Source organism: Rousettus aegyptiacus, unplaced genomic scaffold (assembly GCF_014176215.1).
Source record: "Rousettus aegyptiacus isolate mRouAeg1 unplaced genomic scaffold, mRouAeg1.p scaffold_m13_p_2, whole genome shotgun sequence".
NCBI lineage: Eukaryota > Metazoa > Chordata > Mammalia > Chiroptera > Pteropodidae > Rousettus > Rousettus aegyptiacus.
In genome coordinates, this window is record NW_023416295.1 from 160,612,536 (window position 1) to 160,630,124 (window position 17,589).

Consider the following 17,589-nt stretch of genomic DNA (forward strand, 5'->3'; position numbering starts at 1 on the left):
ACGAGCCATTTCCCTCTCCTACCTCTTTTGTCTCATGTTACCATCACATCTCTTCTTCTAATCTGGAAAGGATAACCTATATACTCCACCCCCATTTCCCTATTTCCCGTCTCTCAGTGTTTCACTGGTAACTGTCAGAAATCTGGTTATATCACCCCATCTCTAAAACTTACTCTTCAAAACTAAGCAGTAATTGGATTGTCAAACCAAAAGAAAGCTTCTCTTCGAAACTTCTCTTACAACCCTTGCAGCATTGAATGTGTGGACAACCCACTTGAAACTTTTCTCCCTCATTAGCTTTCATGCTATGACTCTGCACTCCGAGAAGCAGTGGAGAGGTGATAGCAAGCATTCATGTTTGAGCAAAAGCCCCACCATGTATTGATCTTAAATAATATACCTAGCTCCATTTTCCCTATTGGTAACATGAGTATAATATTTGCTCGCCTTCTCACTGGTTTATCATGCAAATAAATAAAGTTAAGGACCTGAAAATACCGCAAAAGATATAAAATATACAAAGTAGCTGAGTACACTCTGATAACCTGAAAACAGATAGGACACAGAAAAGTGTACAAAAGACTCTTGCTACCAAATCTTCTATGAAGTTCTGAAGGACCCAAAACTTCACATCTGACTTAGAAGGTTTTTTACTAGTAAGAGGTTTCAAAGCGCCTTCACCAAGGCAGTACCATTCCCATGAGAACTCTTGCCAGAAGTCGAGACTTCATATCAAAATTCTCTAACTTATCTGCACTTCTTTCAAAATGCAAAATGCAAAAATAAACAAACCAAAACATTATCACGACTATACTGGGGAACTTCAAATTTGAAAATATTGTAGAAAAGCAAAATATTAATAATATATCTGTCCATATATCAGCATGCAAATCAAATTGTGAGTAAGAGACATTACCAGTTCTTGGGGAAGGGGCTCTTGCAATTTCTAAGGAACAGGGTTTCTTTGTAACTGCTGTGTCCGTGAGATCACATAGAAAGTTCTCGTTTTCTGAAGGAAATGTATCCAGAGAAGCAGATGGTACAATTTCCATAGTGTAATTCCTCTTCTTTGGATAAGACTCCTGAAAGGAAGGAGGAAAAATAAAAATAGCTTTGTGATAAAGACACAGCCTGTTTAATTTATAAAAACTAGAAAATATACTGGATTCATCAGTTCTTCCAAAAGTGATTGAGAGGTGATGATTCATTTGTTTGAATAATCAATCGTGTTACCCCAATATTATCAGTGACCTTTTTAAAAGAAGTCTTTACAATTTGGTTCCCCTGAATTTATCACTGAACTAGTAAAGTTCATGATCTCTTGTCATGATCTCTTTTTGCAGTATATATCTATTTTCCAGTTGTGGCATAGACTGTTGTCGTTTTATCAATAGTCATTCCCAAGACTCCGTTCCTTTGCCTGCTTCCTTGAGGTAGCCATATGACTCAATTTTGGCCAGTTAGATATATGGGGAAGTTTGCTGGGAGGCTTCAAATAAAATGTTTTTCCTCAGAGAAAAGAAATGCAAGGAGGCTATTTTAGAGTTTTGGCCTTCCTCAGGTTCTTCTTTCTAGATGCAGTTTTGATGGCTGGAGCTAGGGCAGGCATATTGTAACCATAAGACAATAAGTCTTAAATCAAAATGGTAATAAGGCCAAGAGTGGCAACAGAAGGATGAAAAGAGACTGGGACTTTGGCGATATCACTGAGATATTCAGATAGCTCCTAGGCCAGTTTCTCCAGGCTTCTTAAGTAATTAATGAAGTTCTTATTGTTTGAACCATTGCTAATTGGGTTTTCTGCCAAAGGATTACCAATGCAACAACTAGTATTTTTCTTCGTGAATACATTTAACTAATATACTAAGGTTATTCTTTTCAGGTTTGGATAAAATTAAGGTCCAATTTTATATTACTGATTCTTAGTTATATTCTAAAAATTGGAATTTATTTCATTTTACGAGATCTTAATTTTTTGTACAGGCATTAAATTGGTCAACAAATATTTATGGTGCATTGTCACATACATCTAAGACTGTATTAAATACTGGAGCTTTTTTTTAAAACTAATAAGGCATGATCTTGGCCCTCAGAAAGTTCACAGTTTATTAGAGAAGAAAAACAGATTATCTGTAAGATGAATTTCACAAGTAATCATGTTTTGTTTCTGATATTTGCTACCTCTATAAAATATAATTCATTATCAAAAGAAAAATACAGAAAAAAATAAACTAATTTTCAAAAAAATCTTCCAAGAAATCCGAGGGTTAGTAAAGATTTAGTATGAGCTCCTATATTTTCCTATAATGATATTTACAGTACAGATAATAAGTATTCAAGGTCAGTGTAATTGCTTTCAGATCATACCAGACTCTCACACATCAAAGAGTCAATTATGTTCACTCTATTCTATTGAAAGCAGAAAATTGGGAGTAATTTATTTTTAACAACAAAGGGTGACAAAATAGAAAGTGTCTAGAGGAAAGCAATCAGAATGGTATATGATTTAAAAACCATGTCACAGAAGAAATGATTAAAAGAACTGTAGTGCTGTGTCCCAGAGAAGAGGCATAACAGTATTCTCGTTATATTTGAGAGGCTACCCCTCAAGAATGATCCCACAAAGTGGGGAAGGGGAGAGGTTGTTATGGTAGATTTATTTTAAAGTTCTTAAAGGCAGAAAAAAAAATTACCAATGTTTATAAGTCAAAGAGTGCAAATTTGGGTCAATACAAAAAATAATTTTCTATGAGTTAATAGCATTGGTTATCTTTGAAAATAAAAATTTACTAATATATCAATTAGCTAAAAAATAAAACTAAAAAGCAATGTAAATCGGCAGAACTATCTATAGATAAAATTATGAATAAAACACACCGTACAGTGAATACACCAGATTTTTCTAAATTCTATTATGGCTGGGATTTTTCTCATTCACCAGTTGATCCCCAGAAGCTAATACGGATCCCGCCACATAGTGGGTACTCAGTAAATATTTAGTGATCAACTGAACAGTCTCTAATGTCTTTTCTAAATAAATCTAACTACCCGTTAGAGAAATGATTATGCCTTTTTAAGGTGTAATAATAATCAGCTTGATTATTATTATTTTACTGTTATTGTTTATCATTTTGTACATCAAAAGTGAAAAAACTAAGATGACAATAAGATTGTAAAGAACATGAAAAAAAAAGTTTCTGACTTAAACTTTAGTTTATCTTAAAATTAGATTAGTTAGAACAACCCCATTCGTCATGGATTTGGTTAGGTTGGAAATCTAGAGTGTTTATAAAAAATTATGATGATTTTAAAGGCTTTGAAAATACTCTGAAATATAACCACATGGATGAGTTAGTTTGCTTTTTCCTTACAAAGGAAGTACTTTCATTTCTGAGAGAAATATTAGAAAATATAAAGAGGAAGAAAGTTCACATTGAACCCAGCATACTCAGATAACTGCTAAGAACACTTTGGTGATACCATCCCTCATCCCTGACCACTTCCCTCCGTAAATGTGTGTGTGGACATGTGGGTATGTGCAAAGACAAGAAACAATATTTTAAGCAACAATGAAATGCACCCTCTTCTGCTTCCTAAAAGAAGACCATCATTTCTCACTGGAACAGAAGTCTGCAGTACATGGTTTCTTTACCACAGAAAGTGAGAGCCCCAGGGTGGGAGATGGTAAAAACAAAGGTAGTGAAACTATGCCTTTGTGGTCAGATATTTCATATTGTCAAAAAAGAAGGGGCATTCTACAAAATACCTGACGAGAATCCCTTGAAAGCAGATGGATGTGTGTGATAATAAAATGAATCCGTATGTGTCCACTACTCTATTTAAGAGACAGAACATTAGCACTGACCCCTCCCGGCCATGTTTCCCTTTCCGACTCCACCCCTGCCCTCCCCAACCAGAGCTAAATCCTGTTCTGAGCTTTGTGTTTATAATTACTTGTATTATTGCCAAAATTTAACTACATATACATGTGTGTGTATGTGTGTGGATATATATCTTCATGAAAAATTGTTTTACATGATTTTGAGCTTCATAAGTATAGTATAAAATGCTCTCATTCTTCTATGATGGAGGTCAATCAATATTCTATTTTGTGTCTGAGTTTCATTTATTCCCTCCCCACACCCCTGCAATGTGGTGCAAGAATCCACTGTATAAGTATACCACAGTTCATTTATAGATCCTTATGACAGTGGACTTTTAAACATTTCTCATGCATTTTGTTATTACAAATAATGTTGTAAATATTCCTAAATAAAGTCTCTTTGTACAAATAAGCTGGCTATGTTACCTATTCCAGTAGTCATGGGGCAAATAGTTAAGTATAGCCACTAGCTGAGATAACTAAAGAAACCAAGAGTACCACATGGACAAAAATTTGCAGCAAGAGGTGATCGTGAGAACTGAGATTGGATGCCCTGTGGAGTCTATACAAATCTTGAGAAGGGCATTATATTTTTCCACTCAAAGTTGGATGAAGGTTCAAAGAATTTTCCATAAATTTTATATGAAGATATTATGTGTAAATATGTAAAGATATTATAGGTAATATTTTTTAATTTGATATTTACTTTTAAGAATGCCTAGTGAACAAGTTTCAATGACAAATATATTTTTCAGTAAAAAATACATATAAGATTAAGTCCCAACACACACATGGTCATAAATATAGTTAATCCTATTGTATTGAAATTCTAATGTTTTGCTTTAAGGGAACATTCTTGTGCATTTATATGTGTTTACATGATCATCTATTTCTTTTAAAAAGAATTCTGTGACAATAGATATATACCATATGTTTACACATAATTGAATTTGTTTCTGGATTTTTTCATTCGTTCCCTATGTCAGCCTATTATAGTATCAGAATCACGTTGTTTTGATTACTAAAGCCTTCAAATTAATTTCACTGTCTGGAAGAATAAGTCTCCTTGTATTCGTCTTTGTTAAAGCATTCATAATTATCCTCGTGTTTATTTATTTTTTAATTTTTGACACTTTGTCAACTCCTCAAATCATTCCCTCTCCTTTGTTTCTTGTAAGTAATCAGTACTTCCACACACCAGCCACTCAGACAACCTGAGGGCTATTCTTCAATTCTCATCCTTCCTCAATGTCCTGCCAAGTTAATCCACAAGTCCTATACTTCATCATTGAATTGTATCTCAAACATGTTCATTCTTCTCTGTCCCTGCTACCACCCTACTCCAGGTCACCACTGTATCTCACTTGAACTGCTAGAAAAACTTCCAAACTAGTCTCCTTGTCTTTAACCCTGCTCCTCTTCTAATTAATTCACTTTCAAATACTAGCATAAGATTACTAATAATAAGTCATGTCAAAATAAACTCATTTCATTTCATCATAACTTTGAGAGAATCATAAAATGCTCATCATAGAATATGTTAATTCTTTTTAAACATTTAACATATTAAATATCTCTCATAATACCTCAGAATATCTAGGCTGAATAATTTAATGATTATTAAATGCTTTAATAATCCAGATAATAAGCTCATTAAAATAACAAGATCTAGAAGAATAAACCAAAGGTTAAACACAATCCCATTAATCAATAAGATAAGATTTCTACAGACCTGTTTGTCTAGCATCTAGCAAAGTGTCATGTTCATAATAGGACTCTATAAATACATGCTAAAAAATGAATACATAAAATGATTAATATTTCAGTTACATTTTAAAGCCTGCATCCTCCACTAGAATTAAAGAACCAAAGGCAAGAACCACCACCATCTTTTTCACATTGTATGAGCTTAATAAAATTTGTCAAATGAATGAATCAGAAACAATCATTCGAAAACTATCATAGATTCAGATCACTGTAAGAAGAATAGCAATTTCTACTTGTGAAATGTTTTATAGTCTGCAAAGCAAATAGTATTTCATTTACCTAGATAATTCTTATTTAGCCCTACAGTAATTCTATCAATGTTACTATTATTCCCATCCAGAATCTAAGGCTTAGAATAATTCAGTGATTCATCCAATATTAAGCATCTGGTTAGTAGAAATTTCAGTGCTCCAGCCTAGGTCTTATGACAGGAAATCTGTTAGTCATGCTATTGTATCACATAAAAAGGGCCATGACAAGATCTTTATTGACAGAACTAAGGGAAAGAAGAAACTCTACAAACTTTTGATTGCTATCTATCCCTGCCAACTTCATAGCCTTTGTAAGCCCTCTTCCTTACAGTCGGAAACCTGGATTCTGGTCCAAAGGTTCAGTGCCAATATACTCTTGATGGTAAATCCTGGTAATGGACCAAAGGAATTTAAAATACTGTGGCCCAACAATCTGACTCACTTTCAAGACTGCATTGTACCTAGTCTAGCAAAACTGGGCTCTAATATGGATAGCAGTTTTTGCTTTCTTCTTGATATTTAGCCTCTATCTTTATTCTAATGCCTGGTTTGAGGATCCCAGACTTGTTTCTCTACTTGTTTTTTTTTAAAATAGTAGTTTGCCTAAAACTATGCTCTCTGCCTCAGTTTTTGCCAGATGTCTTCTGAGGGAATAATAACCTTGTCCCTGAATCCTAAACAGACTCCTAAGGCCCTGACTGCCTAACTTCACAGCTCCTAAAGGAATATGTATTTTTAAAGCTAGTCTTAGTTGGCTTCATCCTACTTGCTATAGTTGATTGTGCAATGTGTGGATCAAATAGTACTTCTTCAGAAAGATGCATGCTGAAAGCACTGAAATAAATTAATAGAACAGTATGGTCCCCACAAGGAAATAAAACATTAGCAATTAAAAGTCTATATAATATGTTTTCACATGTTGTTTACACTGTGTTCCTATAAAAGTTTGAAATCATCAGTGGCAGCCTAAATCTAATAAGCCTAGTGTAATCAATACAAGGCACCTCTTGAGAACGGAAGAGAGTGGTTTGACTTAGATGGGTTTTAAGATGGTAGGTAAGACAATGAGAATAGAAGTACTATGTTAGTCTACAACATAAGCTACTGCATACTTTCAGTTTCCTAAATTCTTTTTCCAATAATGAGAAAAGTCATGCTAACACAAGGGAGTGTGGGTTTATGACTCTTTCGAAGTTAGAGATGACTCACAATTCCAAATGACTCAAAAGAAGTGAAAGCTTTTGCAAGTGGTCTTACTGCTCTGACGTGTCCTGCAATATCAAGAAAAGTATACCCGTAAGACTTATAATGGCATTTAAATACAAAAGACTACAATAAAATAGAAAATAATTTTTAAAAAAGGGAAATAATGAGAGACTTTCAGTGGGAGGGAAGAACGAGCGACAGCAGGGCAGTTTTAGGGAAAGCAGCATTGGTAATGGTGGCAAGAGGAATGATGGCCTCTCAAAGGTGTCCAGGTCCTAATCCCGGCACCTATGAATATATTAATGTCACATGGCAAAAGGGACTTTGCAGATGTTATTATGAGATGAGGAGATTATCCTGGATTATCCAGTTATAAGTGAAAGAGGAAAGGAAAGTCAGGGTCAGATGATACGTGAGAGATTTGATGACTGGCATTGCTGGCTTTGAAGATGGAAGACAGCCATCAGCCAAAGAATGAGTGTAGTTCACAGAAGCTAGAAAATGCAAGAAAATAGATTCTTCCCTAGAAAGAGGAATGCAGCTCTACCAACACTTTAAATTTAGCTTGATTGGACCACTTTAGACTTTCAGAACTATAAAATAATAAAAGCATCATTGTGGTAATTGGTTACTGTAGCAATGGAAAATGAATATAGCAACACTAGCAGAAGGCGTCACATAGGGAGGCAACGAAAACTATTAAAGGCTGAATGAGGGACGTGAAAGTTGGACTCCAATGGAAAAATACACCTTGTTATGATATGACTCAATGTTTTAAAGATAGTGGTTCTTTCACTTTTACTTAGTCTCAAATTTAATTCAGTAGTATTGCAATAGTTTCTCTCCCACTCCATCTTGGATCTTGACAAGTAATCCTAAAGTGCATTTGGAAAAATAAATGTATGCGATAGCCAGGTATCAGTTTGAAAAGAGAAAAGTAATGGAAGGGGTGGAGACCAAACTTTATCAGATATTTCAGTAAATTTTAAATGGCTCTGAGGCAATAATTGAAAGGCAACAGAATAGGCAAGAGAATTTTTTAAAAGCTTCAGTGCTTGTGGAAATTTATTATATTATGAAGGTGGTATTTCAAATTAGTAGAGAAACAGTGGATTATGTAATAATTGCCAGTGACGTAACTACTTGTCGGTTGGAAAGAAATGATAAGGCTGGATTAACACTTTATTCCTTACATCAAAGTAAATTCCAGATAAATATTTAAATAATAAATACACTCATAACAATAATCTCAAATTCGCAATGACCTTTGAACAGGAACTATAATGAGGCACATAACCAGGGCTGTAGAGAAAATGATTGATGAATTTGAGTATACATAAATATTAAATTTCTATAAAGCCATTAAGATATTAAATATCAAGAGAAAAATGACAGATTTGGAAAAATTCTTTGACACATATGACAAAGGGCTAGCATCTTTATTATATAGAGAAAATTATAAATTGAGATGAGGGAACATTAACCTAAGGGGAAAAGTGAGCAAATAATAGGAGCAGTTCCTGATAAATAGCTAGGAATTCTTAAATGAACGGATGCTTGATTCATTTATAATTAAATATATGTAAATTAAAATAACACATGATATACCATTCTTGACCAAGTTTCTGTAGATAATACACAGTGTTAGTGAGGGTTTGGAAAAATGGGTACCATTAGTTGAAGTGTGACTTGATATAAGCCTCTTTCAGGCTAATTTGTCAATTGTTAAAGAAAGCCTTTAGAAAGCAGATCATTAGATAGCCGCTTTTAGACCTTTGTCATGTTAAAATTTGCATTCCTTCACCTGGAAACAGAAGGGTTTGATAAACTGCCATTATTATTCTTGGACCTTGTACTGTAAGGCACCACTTATATGCATTGCATAATCATCACTCTTGCCTTCTATAAAATTATGTACACTTGCTACTTTTAACATTTGTTAAATAATTAAATGAAGGGAGGGTAAGTAGAGGTAAGCTTGCCTTAGTGTCATGAATGAGAAAAGTTGTAATCAGATCTTAGCAATATCAATCATCTGAATAGTCATCCCCTTTCAGAAAGTGTTACCAATTAATGTTTATGAGCCTGATTCTTTGTTAAGCCTCTCATGATCAGCCACTTCAAAGTTGGAGGTATCAATTAAACATTTGAAACTACCACAGAAATCTCACCAGCAAAGTGCTAAAAAAACAGTGTCAATACTATCTAAGAATGTTATTTTGTATATGTTATGGGTTGAATTGTGTCTCCCCAAAATTCATGTGTCAAAATCCTATCCCCACTACCTCAGAATGTGATCTTGTTTGGAAACAAGGTCATTGCAGACGTAATTAGTTAAATTAAGATGAAGTTATAAAGGTGAGCCACTAATCCAATAACTGGTGTACCAATAAAGAGGGGGAAATTTGGAGACAGACATATACACAAGGAGAACTCCATGTGAAGACTGGAGTTATGCTGCCATAAGGCAAGGAATGCCACAGATGGCCAGTAAGCCACATGCAGCTAGGGTAAAGCATGAAAGAGATTCTTCCCCACCTTTAGTTTGGACTTCTGGTTGCCAGAACTGTTTGGACAATACATTTCTGTTGGTTATGCCACCCAGTTTGTGGTACTTTCTTAAGGCAGCCCTAGCAAACTAACACAGAGTAGAAAACAAACAAACAAACAAAAGGAAATGGTTGAAAAATCTTTTGACTAATCTCTTTAGTGTTCTAAAATCTTTTTTCCTTGGAAAATAACTAATAATTGATCAGGGACTAGCCAGAAAAAGAGGATTATCTCTGTGCTTAATAAAATCCTGAAAAGTGTATCAAATTTTAAATGCATATTCTCTTTTACCCAGAAATTCTACTTCTAGAAATCCTGCCTACAATTAAACTCACAAATATAAATAATATGTAAATGTAAGAATTTGTACTGGGGCATTGTTTATAAGATTACAGGACTGAGAATGATTTTTTGATTCATCATTAAGGAACTGTTAATAAATAAATATTCATACAAGAGGCAATGCAGAGTAATGCAGAGGTTTGTAGATTTCACGTTACATAAAATCCACTTGGATCATTTAATAATTCATATTTGTGACTCTCCTTCAAGTTTTTACTAAATAAGAATCTCTGAGAGTGAACCTGAAGATCTATGTTTTACAATCATACTGGGTCATATTGATGGAAATTGTTGGCGAAATATACTTAGAAAATATAGTAGTTAAAGAGTTAAAGTCATAATCCTAGCTCTGCTGTTTTTAGCAAAGTTGCAAACTGGGCAAAGACTCAGACTCCTCATTGCAAGATTAAAATACTAACAGTATCTATTTCAAAGGTTTGTTGGTGGTTGTGAATGAAATAAAAAAATTAATGAAATAAACTGAAATGAATTTTATAAAATGGTTCATGTAATGCCTAAGTTTCTAAATGTTCAATAAATGCAGCCAGTATTACTATTTAGTCATTCAAAAAATAAAATTGAGATACATGTGTAGGTACTAATACGGTGCGCCAAAACAAATAGAGAAAACAATGTATAGTGTATGTTTATATATATGCAAAAAGAAAGTATGTACATTTATAATATAAGCATGGAATATTTTTAAAAGAATGAGTAAAAGCTTGGTGATCAACACTGTGGAATAAGACAAAATTCTCTTTTGTTTTGCTTGCTTTTTTTAAAAAATCTACATATACATTTTATTTTCAGAAAAAAAAAAAATTCCATGAGTCTAAACACCACCTGAGGAAGGTGATACCATTTCAAATATAAATGAACTTTAATTTTTATTTCTGGTACTATTGTGTGAAAATTTGCATACTCCAGGTGAAATTAAAGATGGTAAAATCCCAGAAATAATCTCCTTAATAAATAACACAAATGCAACTGAAAATATACCAAATGCTAAGTGAAACTAAAAAGAAATAAGGTTAAAATGAATCCTCAAGAAAAGACATAATCAACATAAAAAAGCCAAAAAAAAAATGTAATTTACCAGTAACAATATGACAAAGAGGAAAACTGCCTTGAGGCTAAAAGACTAAGGAATGCATTGTCTTGGAAGCACTAATTATAGTCAAAATGAGAAGCAAAAAATAAAATAAAATAAAAAGATTGTTTATATGAAAGGATTTTTTTACTATGTGAGGAACCTAACACTTCATATTTTTTATTAGAAAGAGGCAGAAAATAAATTATTAGAAAAATGGAGTCGCACTGAACAAATACACTAAAAACTCAAATATTCGATCATAAATAAATAAACAGGTTTCATGGCTAGATACAGGAAACCAGGAGATAAATCAAATCTATTTGAAAAATAGTGATTCCAGTCAAGATGGAGGAGTAGGTAGCGCTGTGCTTGCCTCCTCTCTTGACCACATCAAACTTAAAACTAAACTACAGAACAATCATCATTGGAAATCATCTAGAGTGCAGCTAAACAGAAGTCCTATACTTAAGGACATACAAATAAACAATGTCAAGACTGGTAGGAGGGGCTGAGCAGGGTTGGCCCCACACCTACATGAGGAGGTTGAAAATCGAGAGATATCTTGGCTATGGAGTTTTCCACCGAGAATCGAAGGGTCATAGCCCCATATCAGGCTCCCAGCTTAGGAGGAGAAGCCCCCACAACTTCCGGCTGTGAAAACCAGTGGAGAGTGTGGCTGAGTGAGACAGAGGAGAGCTCATGCCAGGCGTTCCTCCTGAAGAGCCTGTGCACGACCTTGCTCACAGACGGACTCGCTCACTCTGAGCTCCAGAGCTGAGACAACAACTTGAAGACATACAGGGAGGAACTGAATTGTCTTGGTTCAGGGCAAGGGCTAGAGAGGCAACTTTCTCCAAGACAGAAGTGCTGGCAAAAGCCATCATTCCTTTGCTGAGCACTTCCTCCATCCGGCCTGCACACACAGGTAGATGTCATATCTGACTCTCCATCAACCTAACCAACACTGCTCACTCTGCCCTGGTGACTTTCTGAGATCCCAACCTACCCAACTTGTGGGCCCACCCAAGTTGCTTCCAGTGGCTTTTCCATACAAACAGTTTGGGTTGGCTCATGCTGTGGACTTTCCTAAAACCTCTCAAAGGTTCACAAACCCCAAACAAGCAGTAACGGGCCTCCATTGCATGCATGTCCCATACCTCTTGCTAAGTAGCCCCAAGTTTGTCACTAGCATCAGCCAGTCTCAATTCACAGCTTAGCCTCTCCCAGGAAGCACCCAGACCAGCATAAGTGGCAATCATCTACAGATTACTTTGTAGCTCATACCAAGTGGTCCTAAGGCAGGGAATAGGCAACGAGTGCACTTGGCCTGCAACACAGCCCCTTCCAAGAGGCCCAAGAACTAACACACCCATGATCAACTTTAGAATATACGAAAGCACCACCCAACCACCTCCACAAACAACACACTCAATGAGCAGACTCGGCAGGCACCAGAGCCCTGCTAAAATGAATCTGGCTCCATGGGGTCAGCCCCTGCGCAACAGCTCCTCCACTGTAGTCACAGCCAGTCCTCACAACCAATCAGCCTGAGGGTCAATCCCTCCGATTGATGTACAAACAGCAATGAAGGCTCATCTACAAAGGAAAGGCACATACAAGCCACACAAGGGACACACCTGGAGCACCCAGCTCAGGTCACATAGGACACCTACTATATAAGACCACTCTACCAAATAAGTAAATAAGCAGCTCTACCCAATAAGTAAAAAGAAACAGAGGGAGAAAATCAAAATGGGGAGACAAAGAAACGTGTCTCAAATGCAAGAAGGAACAAAACTCCAGAAAAAGGACTAAACGAAATGGATGCAAAGTTCAAAATACTGGTTATAAGAATGCTCAATTAATTTAGGTGGAAAAGTAGATGAGCTCAGTAAGAACTCTAACAAAGAGATAGAAAACAGAAATAGAGAGAGAAAACATAAAAACAAACCAGTCAGAAATAAAGAATACAATAATCAAGATAAAGAATACACTCCAGGGAATCAATAATAGATTAGACGAAGCAGAGGGTCAAGTCAGCAATTTGGAAGAGAAAGTAGCAGAAAACACCCAGTCAGAACAGCAACGACAACAACAAAAAGAATCTAAAAAAAAAAAATGAGGATAGTTTTAGGGGTCTCTGGGTCAACAACAAGCATACCAACATTTGTATCGTAGGGGTATCAGAAAGAGAAGAGGAGAAGAGGAGGAGGAGGAGGAGAAAGAGGAGGAGGAGGAGGAAGAGGAGGAGGAGGAGGAGGAAGAGGAGGAGAAGGAGAAGAAGGAGGGAAGAGAAGAGGTGAGAAGAGAAGAGGTGAGAAGAGGTGAGCAAGGAATTGAAAACCTATTTCAAGAACTAATGACAGAAAACTTCCCTAACCTGGTGAAGGAAATAGACGTACAAGCCCAAGAAGCACGGAGAGTCTAAAACTAGGTGAACTCAAACAGGCCCACACTAAGACACACCATAATTTAAATGTCAGAAGTTAAAAACAAAGAGAGAATCTTAAAAGCTGCAAGAGAAAAGCATTTCATTTAAGAAGAAAAAGAAAGATCAAAACTATGAATAATAAAATGACAATAACTACATATCTAGCAATAATTACTTTAAATGTTAAGTAAATTAAATGCTTCAATCAAAAGACATAGGGTGGCTTAATGGATAATAAAACAAGATCCTTGAATATGCTGCCTACAAGAGACTTGCATCATATCAAAAGATACATACCAAGATACACACCGACTGAAAGATAAGGAAAAAGACATTTTATGAAAATACAAACGCAAAAGAAAAAAAAACTGAGCTGGCATTCTTATACAAGATAAATAGACTTTAAAACAGGCTATAACTAGAGACAAAGAAGGACCCAGCAATTCCAGTTCTGGGTGTTTATCCAAAGAGATCCAAACACTACATCAAAGGGACATGTATATCATATATTTATTGCAGCATTATTTACAAAAGTCAAGATATGGAAGCAACCTAAGTGTCCATCACCAAATGAATGACTAAACGAGTAGTGCCTATATACAACAAAATATTATTCAGCCACAATAAAGTGAAATCTTGCCATCTGCAACAATGCGAATGAACCTAGAAGGTATTGTGCTCAGTAAAATAAATCGGAGAAAGACAAATACCATATGATTTCACGTACATGTGGAGTCGAAATAAATAAATAAACAAACAAAAAACAATCTCATAAATACAGAGAACATTTTGACGATCGACAGATGGCAGAGAGGTTGGGGCATGGATGAAAAAGGAGAAGGGATTAGAAAACAGTCATGGGGATATAAAGTACGGCATAAGAAATATGGACAATAATATTGTAATAACTATGTATGGTGTCAGATGGGTACTAGATCTATCAGGAGATCTATAACTCACTTCATAAATTATATAAATGTAATACACTAGGTTGTACACCGGAAACTAATATAATATTATATGTCAACTGTAATTGAAAAATAAAAATTATTTTTTAAAATACTGAGATTTAACTTAAATATTGAGAAGACCAAAGGCATCATCAAGTCTGTAAGAACAAAATGTTGGGTCGATATTGAAGTTGCAACAACAAACCTTCAGGGTTGGTAATAGTGAGTGGTCCTGAGGGACTACTGTAACTAGGCATGGACCTTTAATCCTGATGTCAGTGATTGTGTGACTTGAAGGGCCAGAGGCAAGGCAGACAGGTAGAGTGAGAAATACAGTATAAACTGTTACCAGGATATTCACCCAGTCACCTAGGCGTGATCTCTTAAGGATATTTTGCTTTCTCTTATTCCATCATGCTTATTGTTCCTGTAAAGAAGTAGTCATCAACTTCTATAAAATTTACGCTTCATAACAACTCCTAAATCCAGTATTACTTTTCTATTTCTATAACTACCAGACTGGTTCTAATTCCTTTGGTTCATACCTATATTATTTGAATACCCTCCAAACTCTCATCCCTAAATCTACATCATTTTTACACCAAGGATTTCGACCATTTTGAATAATAAACATGTTTTTAAAGTAAAAGTTTTAACAAATCTTTATATGATGATGTTGGGAATTTAGGGAATATAATAAATGACTTCCCTGCCCAAATTATAAATGAGAGTCCAAGAGTTGACACATCTTTTCTGTAAAGGGCCAGATAGTAAATGTTTCAGACTTTTCCATCCATATAATCTCTGTTATAACTACTTGATGCTGCTGTTGCAGCAGTAAAGCTACACACAACATGTAAATGGAAAAGCTTGGCTAGATATGGCCTGCAATGAGTCCGATTTGGCCCAGAGACAGCCCACAGATAAAACAAAAGTTTTAGGCAAACGGATTAAAATGTCAACTAGGTTAGCGACAGAGCAGATACTAGAGAATGTAGATGAGGTGAAAGGCAATATAGGCTATGTACTACTATATCCCAGAATTAGATAGAGAGTACTAGCATCAGGACTCCCAAGCCTAAGCTGATTCTTTATTGCTAAATTTAATGACTCATACTCTCTGCAGGTGAGAAGATCACAAAGCAAATTGGTGACACATGCTCAGTTCCTGCTCCCAAATTTACAAATCAATTAACTCCCTTGAGGAGTGAGTGGGAGCAGAGAGATGCTCAGTTAAACTAATCAATGTCTCTTGACATGAAAATTGACGCAGAGAAAGAATCCTACCTTCTCTACCCAACTCCAATAGGTAAGTTCTACTTTTTAGACTTGTTGCTTGAAAAACAAAATACATGATCAAAAAGAGCAAAAATAAATACCTACTTTATTAATCATAGCAAAACTGAGGCACATTTGAAAATAATAAATATGGATATGGATATGAAAGACCTATTTTTATTTATGTAACCTACAGACAAGACTTGATGCCCACATGTAGCTGCAAGCCCTTTACACTACCTCCATAAAGTGGCCCAGTTTGAGATCTATAGCTTCATACTATTCCTAAAAAGCAGGTATTAAAGCCCCAGATTATAGTAGTATCGGAGGACAAGTAATTATCCAAAGAAAATATATTTGTTGAATAAAACTATGAACTTTTTAATAATTATTCTATTTTTAAAACCTTCAGATGCCTCCCCAAAGATACCCTATTAAACCTCATTAATACAAATCCTCTGCTGATGTACTCAGTAGGCACAGTCCTGAATGTCTTTTTGCTTATGCTGTTGCTATCCCTTCTGAGGATCAGAGTGCTCTTCTAGGGCTATAGAAATTCTCCTTTTTTCCCCACAACTAATCACAAATTCTGCTTAGTCAAGGAAGCATTTAGAGACTACTCTTGCCCACATGGCTTTCTTTCTTTTCTGAATCTAAAAACAATATTAATATTCTTTATCGATAGTTGAATATCTCATAACACACTAGACTTCCAGACCCTATATTCATACTCAATATTTTTATTGTTAGCTACTTCTTCCTAAAGGGCAAGTGAACTGTACAGTGCTTCTTTGTATGCGTCATAGAACACGACACAGTACAATTCTTGCACAGAGTAGCTTCTCAAAAATTGTTTATTTATATGAAATGGTTAAATTAGTGAAATGACAAAAGTATGAATAAATAACATAAATAACCAAGATCAAGAAAAATTAAGTCTTAAGAATAGGGAGAACATCCTGAATGGCTTCTCAAAGCCTTCCCATTCCTGTGCTATCTTAATGGAAACGTGAATTATAAGAAAACTCTTTTATAATCATTTACTTCTCAATGCACAGAGAAAAGAAAGATAATGCCATAACTGAGTTTTGTTATTTTAGCTTTCAAATAAAGATAAAAGATACAAATCTGTGATTTAATGCCTTGAAAAGAACGAACATTAATGAATACTACAATTTGTTAAAATGCTGAAGATTATGGTGTAATGGCAATGTGGATATATGTACTGCTGTCTCCAGGTTCAGCCTAGTTAGAATTAGATACAGAAGTAAGCAATTCAGTGAGAAATGTTCGTAGATTAGGAAGAGTTCGGAAATCTGACTTTGATCCCACATAGGAATTAACATTTCTCAATTACATGAATTAAGGTAATCATCTCACTGATAATCATTTAATTTTCCTTATATTGCTTTCTCTCCTCAAAGACTATGGAAAAATAAAGGAGAGAAATAATTTGAAAAATAATTATGAATCTACATGCTGATAGAAAAACACTGTGTTCTAAGTAATAAGCAGTGTTTGAACCCAGGACCCTTTTATTTATAGAAGATACACTATTAATACACAATGAAGGCTGAGAAACTACAGTTTCTACACACAGTAATTAAATCCCATTAATACAAAACCATAGCATTCTTACATCTGCTTTCTCAGAGAATCATGTCAGAAAATTAACATAATAAAAATCTTGGTATAACTTTAGACTTAAAAAAACACTTTCCTTTTCTTCTTCTTTTTCTAAATTAATGTGATTTAGGAGGCCTGTTGATATTTAGCTTTTGATAGCGTAAAATTCTGGCTTTAATAACAAACACCTATTTATTTAATCTTTATGATCA

At 35.0% G+C, this 17,589-nt stretch overlaps 1 protein-coding gene across 6 annotated transcripts in view; it reads right to left on the reverse strand.

Moving 5' to 3' along the window:
* Positions 1-17,589, reverse strand: part of ANKS1B (ankyrin repeat and sterile alpha motif domain containing 1B) — an 818,845-nt gene that overhangs the window by 549,278 nt on the left and 251,978 nt on the right. For all 6 annotated transcript variants that reach the window (XM_036237318.1, XM_036237317.1, XM_036237316.1 and 3 more), the window contains one exon: positions 917-1,082. In XM_036237318.1, coding sequence (XP_036093211.1) covers positions 917-1,082 — 166 coding nt within the window. The remainder of the gene's footprint in view (positions 1-916; positions 1,083-17,589) is intronic.